At 36.6% G+C, this 18845-nt stretch overlaps 1 protein-coding gene across 5 annotated transcripts in view; it reads right to left on the bottom strand.

The window, feature by feature from the left end:
• Positions 1 to 18845, bottom strand: part of CMC1 (C-X9-C motif containing 1) — a 78905-nt gene that overhangs the window by 1634 nt on the left and 58426 nt on the right. For all 5 annotated transcript variants that reach the window (XM_025375510.1, XM_025375512.1, XM_025375509.1 and 2 more), the window contains one exon: positions 1659 to 1749. In XM_025375510.1, the coding sequence (XP_025231295.1) occupies positions 1659 to 1749 (91 nt within the window). The remainder of the gene's footprint in view (positions 1 to 1658; positions 1750 to 18845) is intronic.

The following is an 18845-nucleotide window of genomic DNA, read 5'->3' as shown; positions in this document are numbered from 1 at the left end:
ACTATTTCTTAGTGTATCTGGGGACTCAAAGTCAAGTAAAATTTTCCCTAATAATTTTCCATTTACTTTCAGTTAATGTTACATCCACTGCTTATCTCTTCTAAGCAAGCAGAAACAGCCATCCTTCCTAGCCCTCTCCTCCCCTCAGATGGACTAGAATCTTTTATTTTCTTCTCGTATTTCTAGGGGGTGAGAGAGAGAAGGATATTCAAATGATTAATATTCAGATAAATAGTAACAAATACTAATCAAAAAAGAGCTAATATTGACTGAATACCTATCATGGTAAATGTGTTTACATACAGTACCTCACAATCACTCCATAAGGTATAATTATTCATTCTTACAATGAAGAGCCTGCCTAAGGTCACATGGCTAGCTAAGCTCTCACTGATGCAGAAGCTGAACCCAGGTTGCCCTCTGCAGTCTAGACTCCTGTCTACTCTGCTCTAGAGCTGCCCCGACTGGAGTGAAGGATAATATGTCAAACTTGCAATAACAATTATGATGACTGAATCTGAGATATAAAAGTTATTTAATCAATATATAAGACAGAATTTAACAATTCAGTCATACAAAAGCTTAAGGGATTCGTTTACTCAGTAAACATTTCTTGGAAGCACTCGGGAATAGAACTGAGAGAATATTAAGTCACAGAACGAAGTTTCACTCCTCTATGGTAAAGCTCTGAGTACAATACCTAGACCATAAATAAGGGCTGCTGTTGATATTAACTTAAGAAAAAAAATCAACACTGATTATGTTTCATCATCTACAAATACAGCAAATGTAGAGATGAGTTTACGTTATCTCTAAAGTCTTTTCCAACTCCACCATTCTAAAGAAAGGTCTATAAGTTTATGTGTACGTATTTTATTTTTTTAAAAATGTAGGGTTCAGGTGTTCATTACTATTTTATTTAATCCCCTAAGACATGTATCATACTGACATACACACTGCACAGGCTAGAGAAATTAAAGGAAATAAAGGCTTACCAAAACTAAGATCTCTCAACATTCAATTAACAATACTTGCTAAAGTATTCTACAATATTATCTGTCAATAATGTGGGCGATAGAACTTGGGTGAATAAATCAGCATGTGAATTCAAAGAACTTCACACATTTTTACTTAGATTTAAGGAACTACAACAAAACATTAGTGCACATGATATTATAAAATTATTTTAAAAGTTAATTTGGTTAACTTCAAAAATCTAAATTTACCTTTATATCATCCATATGATTTATCTCAGCTTTCTAGGAGTTAAATTATATTAATCCAACAAATCACAAGGCTGAAGAAGGTCTCAGAGATATTTTAATTCAGTTATCTTCACAATAGCATAAACAAATATCAGTCTGTACTATATTTTACAGATCAGACTGTTCATGAAAAAAGATTTGTTAAATAGTGAAAAATCATATATTTTTGTCTGCTGACTTCATCTTTTTAATTAGATACAATGCTGACAAAATTTGAAAAGACTCATAAATATGTTGCATTTTTAAGACTATACTGGAACTTTAGACTCAGCCAACAATATGATAAATTTGGTATGGAGAGGCACAGAATATATTACATGTAATGAGTTAAGTAATATACTCTTATCTACTACAAATACACACAGAAGCACAAACATTGAGATAACTACTTACTAAGCAGTCAGACATTCTTTCAATGCAGAGTTTTCTTTCCGGCATTTTACTACCATAAGAACTCCAGAGTTCTTGCAACACTTGGTAAAATCTGAAACACATTTGGAAGGAAAAAATTACTTGTAATTACATCTGTATAAACACACACACACACACACACACACACACACACACAATTATTTTTCTTTTTAGAAGAAAGCCTGTCGCCCAGGCTGGAGTGCAGTGGCATGATGATAGCTCACTGCAGCCTTGAACATCTATTACGTAGATTGGGCTTGGCACATGGTATCAAGCTCAACAAGAGACATGTACACCAGTAAAAGGCAGAATAAGATGAGTGATATTTACTTTGTAGAAATAAATGTGATTTGAGAGGAGGGAGAGAGGACTTCTGAGATGAAGGGCAAGGAGACTTCAAAGAGACAGGATGTGGAGATAGGATTTCTAGTAGAGAAACAGTACAATCATGGGCTGCTTAACAATGAGGGTATGTTCTGAGAAATGCATCATTTGACAATTTCATCGTGGTCCAAAGATCAGAGTGTACTTACACAAACCTAGATGGTACAGCTGAGTAGACATCTAAACTATTTGCTATAGCCGAGGCCACAAACCTGTACCGTATGTACTGAATACTGCAGGCAATTATAACAGAAAGGTAAGTACTTGTGTATCTAAACATTTCTAAACATAGAAAAGGTACAGTAAAAATACAGCATTATCATCTTATGGAACCACCATCATATATGTAGTCTATCGTTGATCTAAACATCGTCATGCAGTGCATGACTGTATATTCCAGGAGAAATACCAAGAGTTGCCTCTTCCTTTGAAGGGGAATTGTTTGCAGACATTGGTATCTGTTGTCTAGTCTCTGCATGTCTTCTTAGTACCTGGCAACAAAAGCCGGTGGATTCCCACCTGATGGCATCAAGGCATCCCTTTGCTTTTACACAACCCTGCCATGGTTTCTTACCTTCTAATAACAGGACTCCCATTTCATTCCCAAGGAAGTTCTAGGTGCCCTAGATATTTCAAATGGCTTTCTGTCAAATTTCCACTCTGCTAATTTGCCCTTTAAATTGTATTGGCACCTTGAGTATTCTGCCTTTTCAGGACCACAAACCCAGAAAAGCCTGGTACCTATGCTACCCACAGCTGGGCCACTTACTACTCTGTCTTGTGTTTGCTTTGGGTCAGACTCAGTCCTGTCTTATCCCTTACACAGGACATATGCTTTGCTCCTCATCTCTTGAAGCTACTCTCTTGAACTACTCTGGTCCCTCCTTCTGACCACTGGCTGCTCTAGTTCCAGACTCTGCCACCCCTAATCTACTGTAAGTAAGCAATTATTTCCAAGTGAGATCTTAAACATCGTCCTTACAAAGAAGCTGTAGGCAAAAAAATAAAATAAAAATAAAAATAAATTGTGGATTGTGTTTTCTCAATATGTTTTGTAACTTTTACAATACAAAATAATCAAGATTCCTCTCTTAAGCTATATGTTATCCTTCCAGGTACTTGGGATTATACATTATTTATAATTGTCTTAAACAGATAATTTTAGGAATGTCCATGAAAATACATACTTATGTAACAAAAATATTTTTAAACCACAAGCAACCAAAAATGAGATTAAATGCATAAAAAATTCATTACGGGCCGGGCACGGTGGCTCAAGCCTGTAATCCCAGCACTTTGGGAGGCCGAGGCAGGCAGATCACCTGAGGTCAGGAGTTCGAGACCAGCCTGGCCAACATGGTGAAACCTGTCTCTACTAAAAATACACAAATTAGCTGGGTGTGGTGGCAGGTGCCTGTAATCCCAGCTACTCAGGAGGCTAAGGCAGGAGAATCGCTTGAACCTAGGAGGCGGAGGTTGCGGTGAGCCAAGATCGTGCCATTGCACTTCAGCCTGGGAGACCAGAGTGAGACTCTGTCTCAAAAAAAAAAAAATTCATTATGGGGGCTTTGCTGGGACAAGAGTCCTACAGCATAGATACCTGTATCCACTCACAACATCATAGTGATACTTCCAAGAAAATTGGTGGAATAGGAAGAAGGAACAAGGGATGCAAGAAATGACTTCAATTCAAATAACGTGCGTGATCACACGAAATGAGTTCATACATAGTATTCCCCTTCAAGGACACACAGGATTAGTTCCCTTTGGCTTCTGCTTCACTAGTCTCAGCAGTCCCAACATTTGCTCTCTTATTCCCAACCCAGCCTGTTAGACTCTAAATGTAATCAAGTATCTTCTTTATTCCAACTACAAATGTTCTTGTTCCTCTTGATGCAGAGGAGCTGGGCACACAGGTCAAATCAAACCAAGGGAAATTCCTTTGTGCCCTTTGACTAAGGACTCCCTAACACTCAAAAGGCAAAGCGGACTTACAGCCAGCTCTCCAGTGCAGATGCTGAAGGGTAGCCACATGGCTATCTAAAAGTCAATTATCTTTCACTCTGGAATGCCTATCTATTCTTACATGTTAATTTTTCTATTTACAGCATGATGTTAAGATCTACCTTTATATAAGCAAAGACTACGATTCCCAAATAAAAAGACATGGGCAATCCTCAAACAATATGTATATAAAGTTAATCCGGAATTAGCTAAATCTAGCTAAAGGCTTAAGAGAACTGCCATGCTCAATAGCGGTAATGAACCATTGGCTGCATTCCCCTGCACCACCTTACCTTTACTGTCACCTTACTATACCTATACCAGACCAGTTCACCCAAATAATGTCTAGAAGAAAGGTAATTAGATAATGAATTTTGCCTCATGAAAACACACTAGTTGACCAAACTTCAGGCCTTTTCTGGAAAACACAGACACAATGGCTGTTAGCAAATGTTTACTTTCTGAATTTAACAAACCCAATATTTTACCTTACTTGAGAATAGGATGCTTAGGCATTGCATTAAGATTTGTTTTGTTTACTATTAATAAAAATGTCCTTGGTAGGGAACTGGTACAAAATAGCATTTATGTGTTCTGATCACAATAAAGGCATAGTCTATACACTTTCACACTTGTCCATATCTCTTCAGGAATAAATGTGACTGACCTGAAGCCTAAAGCTGTCTGTAAGGTTTCTGTCACTTGTTTAGCAACAAGATTTTAATGAGGACCTTTCTTTCATTCTACATTAGCATATATTCATAGAATAGTGATGCTGCTAATACTGCCAACTGATTTCTAAAATGGAATTCTGAAACAAATCCAATTTAAATCACTTCCATCTTTCAATTTATGTTAAATGTTAGAGAGCTTGTATATCTGATTCTATCAATAATTTAATTACTATTAAAAACTACAAAAATCAAATTTCATTCAATTCAGTCTATCTTAAGATAATATAAAAGAATATCAATAAACAGTAGGAATGTGGAGAGATTGTTAAAAGTTATTCAAAGGTTTAAAGTAATGAGCACTCAATATATTTTTTCTTTAAGATATCAAGAACATAAAATTCTGTGTCTTTCTTTTGTAAACTCTTCATTTATCTCAAGGAAACCACATAATATCATAAACTATTGGTAAAAATATTCTCTGAAGCCAGGCACGGTGGCTCACGCCTGTAATCCCAGCACTTTGGGGGCTAAGGTGGGAGGATCCCTTGACGCCAGGAGCTTGAGTCCAGACTGGCCAGCATGGTGAAACTCCATCTCTACTAAAAGTATAAAAATCAGCTGGGCATGGTGGCAGCGCCTGTAATCCCAGCTACTTGAGAGGCCAAGGCAGGAGAATCACTTGAATCCAGGAACAGAAGGCTGCAGTGAGCTGAGATCACACCACTGCACTCCAGTCTGGGCAACAGAGTGAGACTCTGCCTCAAAACAATAATTAAAAAAAAATTCTTTGGATATAATTATATTTGGCTCAAGATTATCTAGGAAAAAAAAAAGAGATAAAGTCTTCTCCTAACTTTAACATAATGGACAAAATAATTATTCACATTGTAATTAAGTACCAGTAGCCTATATAATTTCCAGTTTAACTATGATATGAAAAAAACTTGGGAGCTTCCATATAAAACAGTAACATAAGTAATTTATTTTTTAACTCATTTAATTTATGGAACTTCCAGATATACGTCAATATTTAAATAATTCCCAATAATATGGTTCCTTAATCGAGCAAAGGATAAATATGGCAACTGTGCATTGAACTAGAAATAGCAGATAGTTCATCTTTTACACTTTCTCTGCACATAGTTTCAAGCAACATCATTACTTTGCAAATGCAGTTATCCAGTTAGAACTAAAGCATTCACTGAGATGACAATTTTAAAACACACCAAATTAAAAGAAATAATCCCTATTATTTCATTTCTCTGATTAGAACGACTCTGTTCGTATCTCCATTAATTTGATTTTAAAATGAATTTTTTCACAACTATCTTTAGACACAGCACTTATTCCTAACTTTTCAGTACTTTAATTTCCTTAGCCAGTCAAGTCTTCAAAAAAATGCCTATTTTCTCCCAGCATTACAAAAAGCAAAGGCATATTTGGATACCAATATAATTTAGAATTTTAACATATAAGCTATAGGCAATATTTCCATAACTGCACCATCATCTTAATAGGTGGAAAAAAATTAGGACATCCTGTTTATTAAAGAACATAGTAGGGCAGACTTAAAAAATCCTCCTAAATTCATATTACATCATATCAACTCTATAAATAGGAGTCTGAATCACAAAACATTCCTTACATAAAACTAGGTAAGAATAAAAGCAGAGAGGTATTTTAAACTTAATGTAGGAAAGATCTTTTGAACAGTTAGTGAATTATAAGAAGTTTTAAAAACATAGGACTAAAAATGATAAAATTTGAAAGAGGGTCTAAGTGCTGACTTTTAGTAAGATTTCCCTTCAGACAAAGGTATCTGCAGTTTTAAATCTGTGATGTAAATTAAAATCTACAACAAATTTTCTCAAGAAAAGCTATCTTTTATGTGAATACTTCTGCAGTGAACAGTCTAATGTCAGGTCCCTCTAGACGATGCCTAAGAGCTGCGCCACTCTCAGTAATCATCATCCCTTCTGGAAGCTGTGAAGTAAAAAGTGCCTGAAGACAACAGGAGGTCACCCTCAGTTTTCAATGCAGTGATGAAGGTCTGAACCAAAGCAGAGACAATGAAGACAGTATTTTTGTCCTCTTCGTTCTCATGACTGCTCAGCTGAAGGAAATCAAGGCCAGAGGGACACACAGCACATTATTCTGTATAACCAACAGCATGAACAGTATTTCATGAGCTTCTGACTTCATATATATTAGTCTATAAAATTTAGTAACACAATTGTAGGTCTCCCTGTGACTTCTGCATCAATGATCTAAGTACTTTGACTTTTGGAAAGAATCGAATCCAACCCCCAGAAAAAGCCAAATATAAATTACTTCCAGACTGGATGAGAAGTAAATTAGGATAAATTCAAGTAAGCTGAAAAAGGTGCACAAATCTTTTCCAGCAAACATTCTAGCCACCCATCCCTCCAAAAAAAAAAAAAAAAAGAGTACCACAATTTTCTAAAGATCCATAAAACTATCAGTTCACATGGAAAAATATAATGTCCAGAAATGATAAACACCTTTTATAACATGGGTCCCCCAAATTCCGCACTGCAGACTGGTACCAGTCCATGGCCTGTTAGGAACTGGGCAGGACAGCAGGAGGTGAGCGTCTGGCCAGCGAGCATTACTGCCTGAGCTCCACCTCCTGTCAGATCAGCAGCGGCATTAGATTCTCACAAGAGAACACACCCTCCTGTGAAGAACTGTGCATGCAAGGGATCTGGGCTGCACGCTCCTTACGAGACTCTTAACTAATGGCTGATGATCTGAGGTGGAATCGTTTCATCCCGAAACCACCGCAAAAGTGTCCTCCACAAAACTGGTCCCTGGTGCTAAAAAGGTTGGGAATTGCTATTTCACAAGACATATATTGAAACAGTGGCTTCTTCACTGCACTACATCTTTAAAAACATTTCCATTTTCAAAGGCAAATCTATACACTGCAGATGGGAAATCACCAAATCATTACCTTAATTTTTAAGAAACGATTCATTTGTAAATACTGAGTTAGTTTTTCTTTAATTACCAAAGTAGAATGAAAAAGAAAAAATTACCTACATTCCTATCTTCATGATAGCAACAATAACAGCTAATATTTATTGTGTTTATAATAGGCACTGTCCAATGAGTTAATGATTCACATGTATTAGCTGATTCAATAAATTACAATATTTAAGTATTTTCTCATTTATCCAGGGGCTCATAAAATATCATTCATTCATTCAACAAACATTTTCAAAGTACCTACTGTGCATATAAACACTGTGCTAGCTTCTGGGGTTACCACGTAGAGTAAGAAAGAGAGGGTTCCTACTCTGTGGGAGCTAACAACAGTCCCTGAAGAAGACAAGTAATCTTCAAATGCTAACAGTTGAGTTGATACCTGCTCTAGGCAGGGAGGGTGCTATGGAAGCACAGAATGGGAACCTCAAACATATTCAGGAGGGAATTCCAATATGAAGTACTCTTAAGCTATGATGTACACCATGCTGTGTTAGCAAAGGAAGAGAGGGAACAGTATTCTGGACAAAGGTAAGGGCACAGAAGATCTGGAGGTGAACAGGTAGGACATATTACAGAGAATAATTCAGAATGGTTGGTACATTTGCTATTAGCTTGTGAGAGAGAGTGTGTGTGTGTGTGTGTGTGGTGGATGCCAGGTGGAGGAGAAAAGGCATGTACCAAGTATGACCAGTTGGCAATGTTCAAATGTTTAGGCTGTGTTCTAAGGATTATCGAAATCCTCAAAAGAGTTTATGCAGTGGAATGACAAGATCATGTTTTCTTCTGCACAGAACTTTAGAGTAGGCAGGGAAAACAGAACTGGAAATAAGAAAACTGGATAGAAAGTTAGTACAACAGTCCAAGGGGCTAAAACATTTAAACCTGTGGCAGACAAAGTAGGAAAGGACAGAAGTGAGTGAATAAAAATGAAACCAGAGAGAACTAATAGGACTTGGAATATAGTTATTTATGAGTGTAATAGAAGGAGGAGTCAAGGATAACCCCTAATTTTCTTGCTGGGTGCATGATGGCCCAGGTTGATGACTTAAAAAACACCAGAAAAACAAACAAAAGCACTGTTGTACATAACACACACTCACCAAAAAGGAATAGCATATGAATTTGTTCTGTTTTGGTGGAGGAAGATGGAATAAAGATGACAATGAATTTAGGACATGTTCAGTTAAGGAGCCTGTGAATCATCCAAGTAGAAGGCAGTTAGCTATGATTCTGAAGCAAGTTCTGAAGACACTGTTTTGATAGCAGTAACTTAACAAAAATAATGAAAAGAGGCCCTGGACAACCACTGAGGAATCCTAACACTTCACACTAGGAGAAAAAGAAGAAACTGGAAAAATACAGAGGACTATGTGGCATCAGAGAAAGCAAGGAAACCAAGCATTTGACTCTCAGTATAAAATCAGGGTCCACTAGACCCAATTTTAGTTTTGCAGATTTCTTTTTTTTTTTTTTTTTTGAGACGGAGTCTCGCTCTGTCATTGGGCTGGAGTGCAGTGGCATGATCTCGGCTCACTGCAACCTCTGTCTCCCAGGTTCAAGCGATTCTCCTGCCTCAGTCTCCCGAGTAGCTGGGACTACAGGCATGTGCCACCACACCTGGCTAATTTTTTGTATTTCAGTAGAGACGGGGTTTCACCATGCTGGCCAGGATGCTCTCAATCTCCTGACCTCGTGATCCACCCACCTCAGCCTCCCAAAGTGATGGGATTACATGCATAAGCCACCACTGCAGGTTTCTTTTATAACTATTTCAAGGATATTTTATGACTTTATTCTTTCTTAGAGTCCTCCAAAAATCTAAAGAAAATTGACATATTTTTAATACAATAAAATTCATTTTAGCAAATAGGATCATTTGATCTTGGTGTAAAGCTAAGATTCAATATATAATTTATTGATCTTATTTTTCCTGTATCTTCAAACATTTAATTTCATCATAGTAGAAATTATTGCATCATGGCCTGTCAGTTATTTCCAACTATGCTAAAAATAACTACGATAAGAAAAGAAAATGATGAAATCCCCTAGAAGGATGCAATAGTGAAATAAAGCCTTTCATTATTCCATCATATTTACTATATTGCTCAATGTATTGTATTACTGTTTATGAAGATATAAAAGTAGCTTTTTCTTTTCTTTTTTCTTAAAGCTTTCACTGAATACAGTTAAGATTTGAAATTTTTTTTCATTTTCTGCCTATGTTAGGTAGCATAATAGTCCCCAAAGATGTCCCAGTCATAATCCCGGAAACCCATGAATATGTTAAGATACATAGGAAATGGGAATTAAGGATGCAGACAGAATTAAGTTTGCTAATCAGTTGAAAACAGGTAGGTTATCTCGGAAGGCCCAAAATAATCACAAGGGTCTTTAAAAGTGAAAGACAGATGCAGAAGAGGACAGGAGAAAAGAGATGAGATGATGGAAGCAGAGTCAGAGAGATTCTATCTTGCTGGCTTTAAAGATGGAAAAAAGAGAATACCTTCACCTTTGCTGAAAAAGGCAAGGAAACAGACTTTCCCTTAGAGCCTCCAGAAACAAACACAGCTCTGCTAACACCTTGATTTTAGCCCAGTGAGACCTGTCACACTTCAGAACTATGGAACTATAATATAATGAATTTGTATTGTCTTAATAAAGCTACTAAGTTTGTATAATTTGTCACAATAGCAATAGAAAACTAACATGCTACCACAGTACGGGGAAAAACTGGCCAAAAGATGTTTTGCAATTATTTGATGAATTAGAAGAATGCAAAGAAACCAACAGCAGCACTCTACAATTTAACGAAGATGATGAAATTGATGATATAAGCACATAATCATATCGACTATAAGTCTTCAGATGATAGCATCCCAGATGAATTTTCTCAACATCAGGAACTGATGAGTGAATAATACTTTTTTTCTTGTCACCCAGGCTGGGCACTGGTAAGATCATAGCTCTCTGTAGCCTTGAACTCTGGACTCAAGTAATCCTCTCACCTCAGCCTCCCACGTAGCTAGGACTACAGGTGTGTGGCATCACGTTTGGCTAATTTTTTTATTTTTACTTTTCATAGAGACAAGGTCTCACTATATTGCACAGGCTGGTCTTGAGCTCCTAGCCTCAAGCAATTCTCTTGACTTGGCCTGAATAATACATTTTTAAGGACAAAAAGGAAATATAGTATTCTCATCCTATTAGACATTTAACAGGAGTGATTTTTCATGAAATATAAAGTAACAACTTGTAACCCATTGTGCTAAAAACAGGGCAATGCAGTATTCTTCCATCTTTCATGATATCTGTGTGTTGAAATGTACTTGATCCAAATGTTGAAGACAGATGTATTTAAAAGGTGATTAAAAGGAAATAGTATTTGTAAATCTAAAAGTAAAAATGTTTTAAAATTATGGAGCCAAAAAGATGGCATCTTCACTTCAACAAAATTATGAGTCATTAGTGTTTTTAAAAATATTTTATTTTGGCTGGGCACAGTGGCTCACACCTATAATCCCAGCACTTTGGGAGGCCAAGGTGGGCGGATCATCTGAGGTCAGGATTTAGAGACCAGCCTGGCCAAACTGGCGAAACCCTGTCTCTACTAAAAGCACAAAAATTAGCCAGGTATGGTGGCGGGCACCTGTAATCCCAGCTACTCAGGAGGCTGAGGCAGGAGAATTGCTTGAACCCAGGAGGCGGAGGTTGCAGGGAGCCGAGATAGTGCCACTGCACTCCAGCCTGGGCAACAAGAGCAAGACTCTGTCTCAAAAAAAAAAAAAAATTATTCATTTTAAAGATGTAAGTAGTTCACCAACAATTATTATATATGTAGAAAATGCTAAAGATTCCTCTAAAAGACCACTGGATCTGATAAATGGCATCAGTAAAGTTTCAGGATACAAAATCAACATGCAAAAAATAACTCAATCCCATTTACAATAGCCACACACACACACACACAAATACATCTGGCCAAGGAGGTGAAAGAGCTCTAGACGAACTACAAAACACCGCTGAAAGAAGTCACAGATGAAACAAATGAAAAAACAACCCATGCTCATGGATTGGAAGCGTCAATGTCATTAAAATGCCCATAATGCACAAAGCAATCTACAGATTCAATGCTATTCCTATGAAATTACCAATGTCTTTTTTCACAGAATAGGAAAAAAAATCCCAAAATTTATATGCAACCAAAAAAGAGCCCAAATAGCAAAGTAATCCTAAACAAAAAGAACGAAGCTGGAAACATCACATTACCCAATTTTAAAATATACTACAAGGCTATCGAACCAAAATAGCATGGGACTGGTACAAAAACAGACACACAGAACAATGGAACAGAATAGAGAACCTGGAAATAAAGCTGCACACCTACAGCCTACTGATCTTCAACAAAGTAAACAAAAATAAACACTGGGGAAAGGATACTTTATTCAATAAATGATGCTGGGAAAACTGGCTAGCCATATGCAAAAGAATGAAACTCAATCTCTACCTCTCACCATATACAAAAATTAACTCAAGATGGATGAAAGACTTAAACGTAAGACCTCAAACTACAAAACAAAACAAAACAAAACAAAAAATTCCTAGAAGAAAACGTATGAAAAACTCTTCTGGACATTGGCCTAGGCAAAAAATTTATGACTAAGACCTCAAAAGTAAATGAAACAAAAAGAAGAATTGACAATTGGGACCTAATTAAACTAAAGAGCTTCTGCCCTGCAAAAGAAACCATCAACAGGGCAAACAGACAACCTAGAGAAAAGGAGAAAATACTTGCAAACTATGCATCCAACAAAGGACTAAGAGATGTTGTTGAGGATGCAGAGAAAGGGAATGCTTATAAACAGAATGTAAATTAGTTCAATCCCTGTGGAAAGCAGTTTGGAGAAGAACTAAAAGTAGAACTGGATAATCCCGCTACTGTGTAGCTACCCAAAGGAAATCATTCTACCGAAAAGACACTTGCCCTTGTATGTTTACTGTGGCGTTATTTACAACAGCAAAGTCATGGAATCAACCTAGCTGTCCATCAATGGTGGAAGGGAGAAAGAAAATGTGGTACATATAGACCATGGAATACTACACAGCCATAAAAATGAAAACATGTCCTTTGTAGCAACATAGATTTAGCTGGTGGCCATTATCCTAAGTGAATTAAAAGAGAAATAGACAAATACTGCATGTTGTCACTTATAAATAGGAGCTAAACAATGGGTATGCAGGGACATAAAGATATAAACTATAGCTACTGGGGAGTCCAAAATGGGAGGGAAGGAGGAAGCATAAGGGCTGAAAACCTACCTACTGGTTACTATAATCACTGTTTGGGTGATGGTTCAATAGACGCTCAAACCACTGCATTATACAATATATTCATGTAACAAACCTCCACATGTACTCCTCAAATCTAAAACAAAAAAACAAAACAAAACAAAACAAACAAACAAAAATTTAAAGATTAATGGTAAACTAGAACCTATTAGAGCTATACGGAGTCAGAATCTTTAAAATAGATTATGTTCTAGGTTCATGATGAGCAGTTAGTGGCAATCAAAGGACATAAACCATTCCAAGTTACAGAACTTTCAGAACAAGTAAAATAGGGAATAAAAATTGGGGCTTGCTATATTTAAATTCTTATTATACTTTCTAAAGTCACTGTCTTCATTCTTCTATAAATTATTTGAATATAACGTTAAAATATAAAAACTAACAAATTGTATCCATCAGATGACTGTATTTTCTGGGAAAGTTTGGGTCAAGGAAGAAATAATCATTATTGTCAAATGCTGTTGAGACATCTACTAAGATGAGTGAAAATCACCCAACAGTTTTTATGTTACAATTTTAAGCCATACTGTCCAGAAATACCTTAGATTCACATAACTCCAGTGAGGGGATCAGAACAGATAAAAATCCTGACTTCGTATGTTTGATGCATTAAACATAGCTTTTATTTTCAGTTCTCTAGGACAGTTATTCCTTATATCCATATTCACAGATTTCAGGGATTATGACTGGGACATCTTTGGGGACTATTATTCTACCTAACATAGGCAGAAAATGAAAAAAAATCCAGTGACAAAAGGAATATAAAATATCTCATTAAAAATTTTTAGGCCGGGCGCGGTGGCTCAAGCCTGTAATCCCACCACTTTGGGAGGCCGAGACGGGCGGATCATGAGCTCAGGAGATCGAGACCATCCTGGCTAACACGGTGAAACCCCGTCTCTACTAAAAAATACAAAAACTTAGCCGGGCGAGGTGGCGGGCGCCTGTAGTCCCAGCTACTCGGGAGGCTGAGGCAGGAGAATGGTGTAAACCCAGGAGGTGGAGCTTGCAGTGAGCTGAGATCCGGCCACTGCACTCCAGCCTGGGCGACAGAGCGAGACTCCGTCTCAAAAAAAAAAAAAAAATTTATATTGGCTGCATGTTAAAAAGATATTATTTTGGATATATTAGGTTAAATAAGATATATATTTTTTTAAAAAGACAGGGTCTCACAATGTTGCCCAAGCTGAATGTGGCTAATGTGGCTGCATAACTAAATTTTTTATTTTAATTAAAATAGCCATGTATGTCTAATGGTGACCACGTTGGACAACATAGCTAAAGACATTTTTAGTTACCTATACTTCAGGTGAGATGCAAACAGGTGGCTGATGATGATTTGGCTACTGTTTTATGATTTATAACTTATGATCATTCTAGGCTTAGTTATCTTCCATATCTTTCCTTAAAACATATTTTCTTATCCACTGATCCTTTTAAGCCTATTAAAATACCTAATCAAAATAAAATATTTAAGAAAATAAAGACTAAGGTAAAAAATAATCATTCAGCAAAGCTTACTTGCTTAGCTTATATTTATTCAACAAACAAATATTTGTGCATTTATTTGTATACAAATGAATATCTGTAAATATTCACATATATTTATCTAACAAATAGCTGAATAAATAAGTGAATTAATTGATGGAGTGTTAATAATTCTCATTTTCTATGAGGTTTTAGTTGATTTAACTCACTCTAATTTTTTAAAATATGTTGCTAAACCATCTCTGCCATTACTGTTATCTAATTTCTTTGATAAAGATCAAAATTTCCAACATTGTACTTTATCATGACTATCTCTCCAGTTTAGTAAAGGCTGTGTTCAGAATTTATTCATAAACAAAATTGAAAAAAACAGTAACAAAACTTTGGGGTTTCATAGGAAAATTAAAAAGTTTCAGGAGGATACTGAGATTCATTATCTCAGTTGATGAGAATATAAATTTCAGATTAAAATGTGATTCTTACAAGAAGCAGTTAAAACATTAGGAACATAGATAATGGAAAACCAAAAGTCAAGAATACATTAATAATGTTGAATAGAAACTGTCTTATTTCAGGTGGCCTTTTTCTTCTTTTTCCATTTTCCCATGACAACTTCCTAATCATTTTTTGCAAGGTAGTTAATAATGTCAGTAATAATAGCAATAAAAACATGAAAATGGCAACTAAGATAAACTGTTTACTTTGTACCAGGCACTACTATACTAGATACTTTATGTATGTTAGCTCACTTGAATTGTACAAAAACACTATCAAGTAAGCACTATTTTTATCTTCATTTGTCAGATGAATAAACTGAACTTTAAATAGGCTACATCATATTCCAAGATTAAATAGTGTGACATACATAGACTGGTTTAGAACCAGGTCTTTTCACTTCAGAAAAACATCTGTAATTACTATTGGATTTCACTTATTCCTTTCCAGAACACAGGAAAAACTCCTATGCTTGGAGAAATTAGAAATTTCCATGCCCATGAAATGCAGACTTAACCTAGGCCAAGTATCTCACATGAGGTCACAAATGAGACCTGGGAAGCAAGTGGCAATGGTTCATCACATTGTATCACTACCATAGGAAAGATTAAAGTAGACACTGCTGCTGATTTTTTGCTACATGACCACTTAGCAACCATATAAAATCAAATAGCATCAGATACCTCAACTCTCTGATTCCATAGTGTTTTCTAGTATTCCTATAAAATATATTTAAATATTTAAAATAAAGATTTTACACATTAGAAAGGGGCTTTTTCAAACAAAATATAATGAAGTGCTAAATTTCATGTTTCAGATATTAAGTGCTACCAGAATTTGAAAGGGAGACATTTGCACAGCCTGGTGTTGAAAATGAAAGCACCGAATCCCCCTATCTTTTTTAAGAGATCACATGGAAAAGATTCCCTAAGTCTCCCCAAATACATTTTTCTTACATATCCCAACTCTTTGCTGCCCCACATAGTCTTCAATGTTAAAAGACCAATTCATTAATAGATATTGATAAAAGCAACTCACACACACACACACACACACACACACACACACACACACAAACTGGCAAACTTCTGAACATGGAGCCTTCTAGGATTTCTTGCCTCTAGCAGATGCTTTGCGTTCTCTCATCACCTACACAATGGAGAAACAAAAGTAGGATCCATGTTTTTAGTAATGCAAGTAATAAACTAACCTGCTGGACTTTTTCATACTTGCAAGTGGTCTACAGCCCATTCTGGCAATAAGTATGAGTCAACAGTGACCATTAAACACTACTCATCAAGGGCCCTGGACAGGACCAGCTGTCTTGTTCTAGACTTCTGGAATCAAAAAGGTTAGAGTGTGAAGGCCTTTAGAGGTCACTTAATCTATTTCAGAAAGTGTTTCCCACTCCGTCTTACTGTTTAAACATTTGTGGTGATAGAAAACTCCTTAACTCACAAGGCAGCCAGTTCCATAGTGTGTATGTGTTGACGGGGGATGGGAGTAGTATAGGCTGAAAAAAGCTAGTCTAATGCTGCCGCTTCATCATACACTATAGGAAATAACATTCATATTTTTTTTTCTTCTCCTGGCTCAGCACCAGTTCAAACTTTGCTGCCTCCTCAAGGTATATGATTTCCAGACTATTAACAAATCCTTGTCACCCACTTTATAATATGTTCACTCGTCAAATTTATTTATTTAACTGGCTTAAAAAACATTAGCATCTCCTATTTAAAAAAAAATACAGCATCCATAAAGTAAATTCTCCAAATTCGACCACAGTCGAATTTTTCATTCAATTCAGATATTGACTATGTATATGTCTTTCTTAACAAAAATAAATCAGTAAGCCGAGTGCAGTGGCTCACACCTGTAATCCCAACACTTTGGGAGGCCAAGGCAGGAGGATCACTTGAATCCAGGAGTTCAAGACCAGCCTCAGGAACACAGTGAGATCCCGCCTCCATAAATAATTTTAAAAATTAGCTGGGTATGGTGGCACACACATGTAGTCCTATTTACTTGGGAGGCTGAGGTGGGAGGATCGCTTGAGCCCAGGAGGTCAAGGCTGTAGTGAGCTGTGATCATGCCACTGCACTCCAGCCTAGGTGACAAAGCATGGCCTTGTCTCCAAAATAGTAGTAAATAGGTTCCCATCTGTGAGGAATCATTAAAAGAATGACATATTATTAGCCATTTCTCATCTTGTCTTCTCTCACCCGAAGCAAAAAATATTTTTATATAAATGTGGTTTTTGGTGATGTCATCAAATCTATCACGGTAACACCAACTGCTTAAGTATTAATACTGTATCACAAAATACTATGTAGCCATTAAAAAAACAATAGCACATTGATAGGGAATGATCTCTAAGACATAAAAGTGAAAACAGCAAGGTACAGAAGAGTATTATAGAACGTTATCATTTCTGTGTTTCAGGGGTGTGTATGTGTGTATGTGTGGGGGGTATGTCTGCAAGCACGTAATGGCTATGAAAGAATATGTAAGAAAACTGATAACCATGGTTATTTCACAGGAGGGAAACTGGCAGGGACAAGAATTGAAGAAACACATTTGTATTGTGGTTTGGTACTCTCTACACCTTACAGAATACTATGGAAAAAAAAAAAGGAAAGGAAGGGAAGGGAGGGGAGGGGAGGAGGGAGGGGAGGGGGAGAGGGAAGGGGAAGGGGAGGGGGAGGGGGAGAGGGAAGGAGAAGGGGGAGGTGGAGAGGGAGGGGGACGGGTGAAAGGAAGGAAGGAGGGGAGGAGGGGAGGAAGGAAAGAAGGAAGGAAGGAAGGAAGGGAGGGAGGGAGGGAGGGAGGGAAGAAGGAAGGGAAGAGAGAGAGAGATGGAAATCATTTTGGGTGCTGGAGAAGGGACAGTGGAGTCTATGTAAGAGGAGCCTCGGCTTCGAAGAGCTGAGTGAAAAAGCCAGCTCCCTCTCTCTCATTTTTTCCTAAGCAGGCCTTTCTGCCCTAAATTGCTGTTTAGTAACAACTAGGTGGGGAACCCACTGTATCTCATGAGAACATCGCACTCTAGGAATGTCTCTGCAATTATGGCTTAATTTTATTAAATCCTAATTGCTCTCGAATATAAATTTGGATATTCCTTTTCACAAAATATATAGCTACATAGATCCTACTATTCCCATTATAGCAATATCAAGCAAAAAACACTATTCCAGTGTAAAATGACACTATCAAAAGTCACACTATTGGCTTTCTTTTAATTTAACACTGCACACCAACTGCCAAAATCGAAGAAATCTGACAATGAAAATACGTGCTACTTTGCTAATAAATAAGTCAAAAGTTTCAGTTTTAAGGGGAAAAAAAGGAGGAAATAAAGACATGTAATACTAAATTTAATTAGACATTTAATAAGTATAGTATCCGTAGTTAACAAGGCAAATCGATCCTTTCAGTTCTAGCTGCAGTTTATTTAAAGACTTTACAATTTTACTACTTAAGAGCAAGTCCTATGGAGGTGTTATCTCACCATTTATATTTTCACAACACTTATGATATTGCTATCACACTCTTAAAATAAATGAAAGCCCATGTCACATTTCAGACCAACATAATGTTACAGACTCTATTTTTATTTCTGAAGATAAACATTAAAATACTTCTGAATTGCTCACTTTCTTCTTGCAATGTTGAACATAAAAAAAAGTAAAAGACTAAGAGTTTTTTTAAAAGTCCCAGGTATACTTGAAAAGCAGAGGTTTAATCACTTGGTTTTAAAACTAGTAACTAG

This window comes from Theropithecus gelada, chromosome 2, assembly GCF_003255815.1.
Source record: "Theropithecus gelada isolate Dixy chromosome 2, Tgel_1.0, whole genome shotgun sequence".
In the NCBI taxonomy this organism is placed as follows: domain Eukaryota; kingdom Metazoa; phylum Chordata; class Mammalia; order Primates; family Cercopithecidae; genus Theropithecus; species Theropithecus gelada.
The sequence above is the reverse complement of the archived record's forward strand: the minus strand, read 5'-3'. Positions and strand labels throughout refer to the sequence as shown.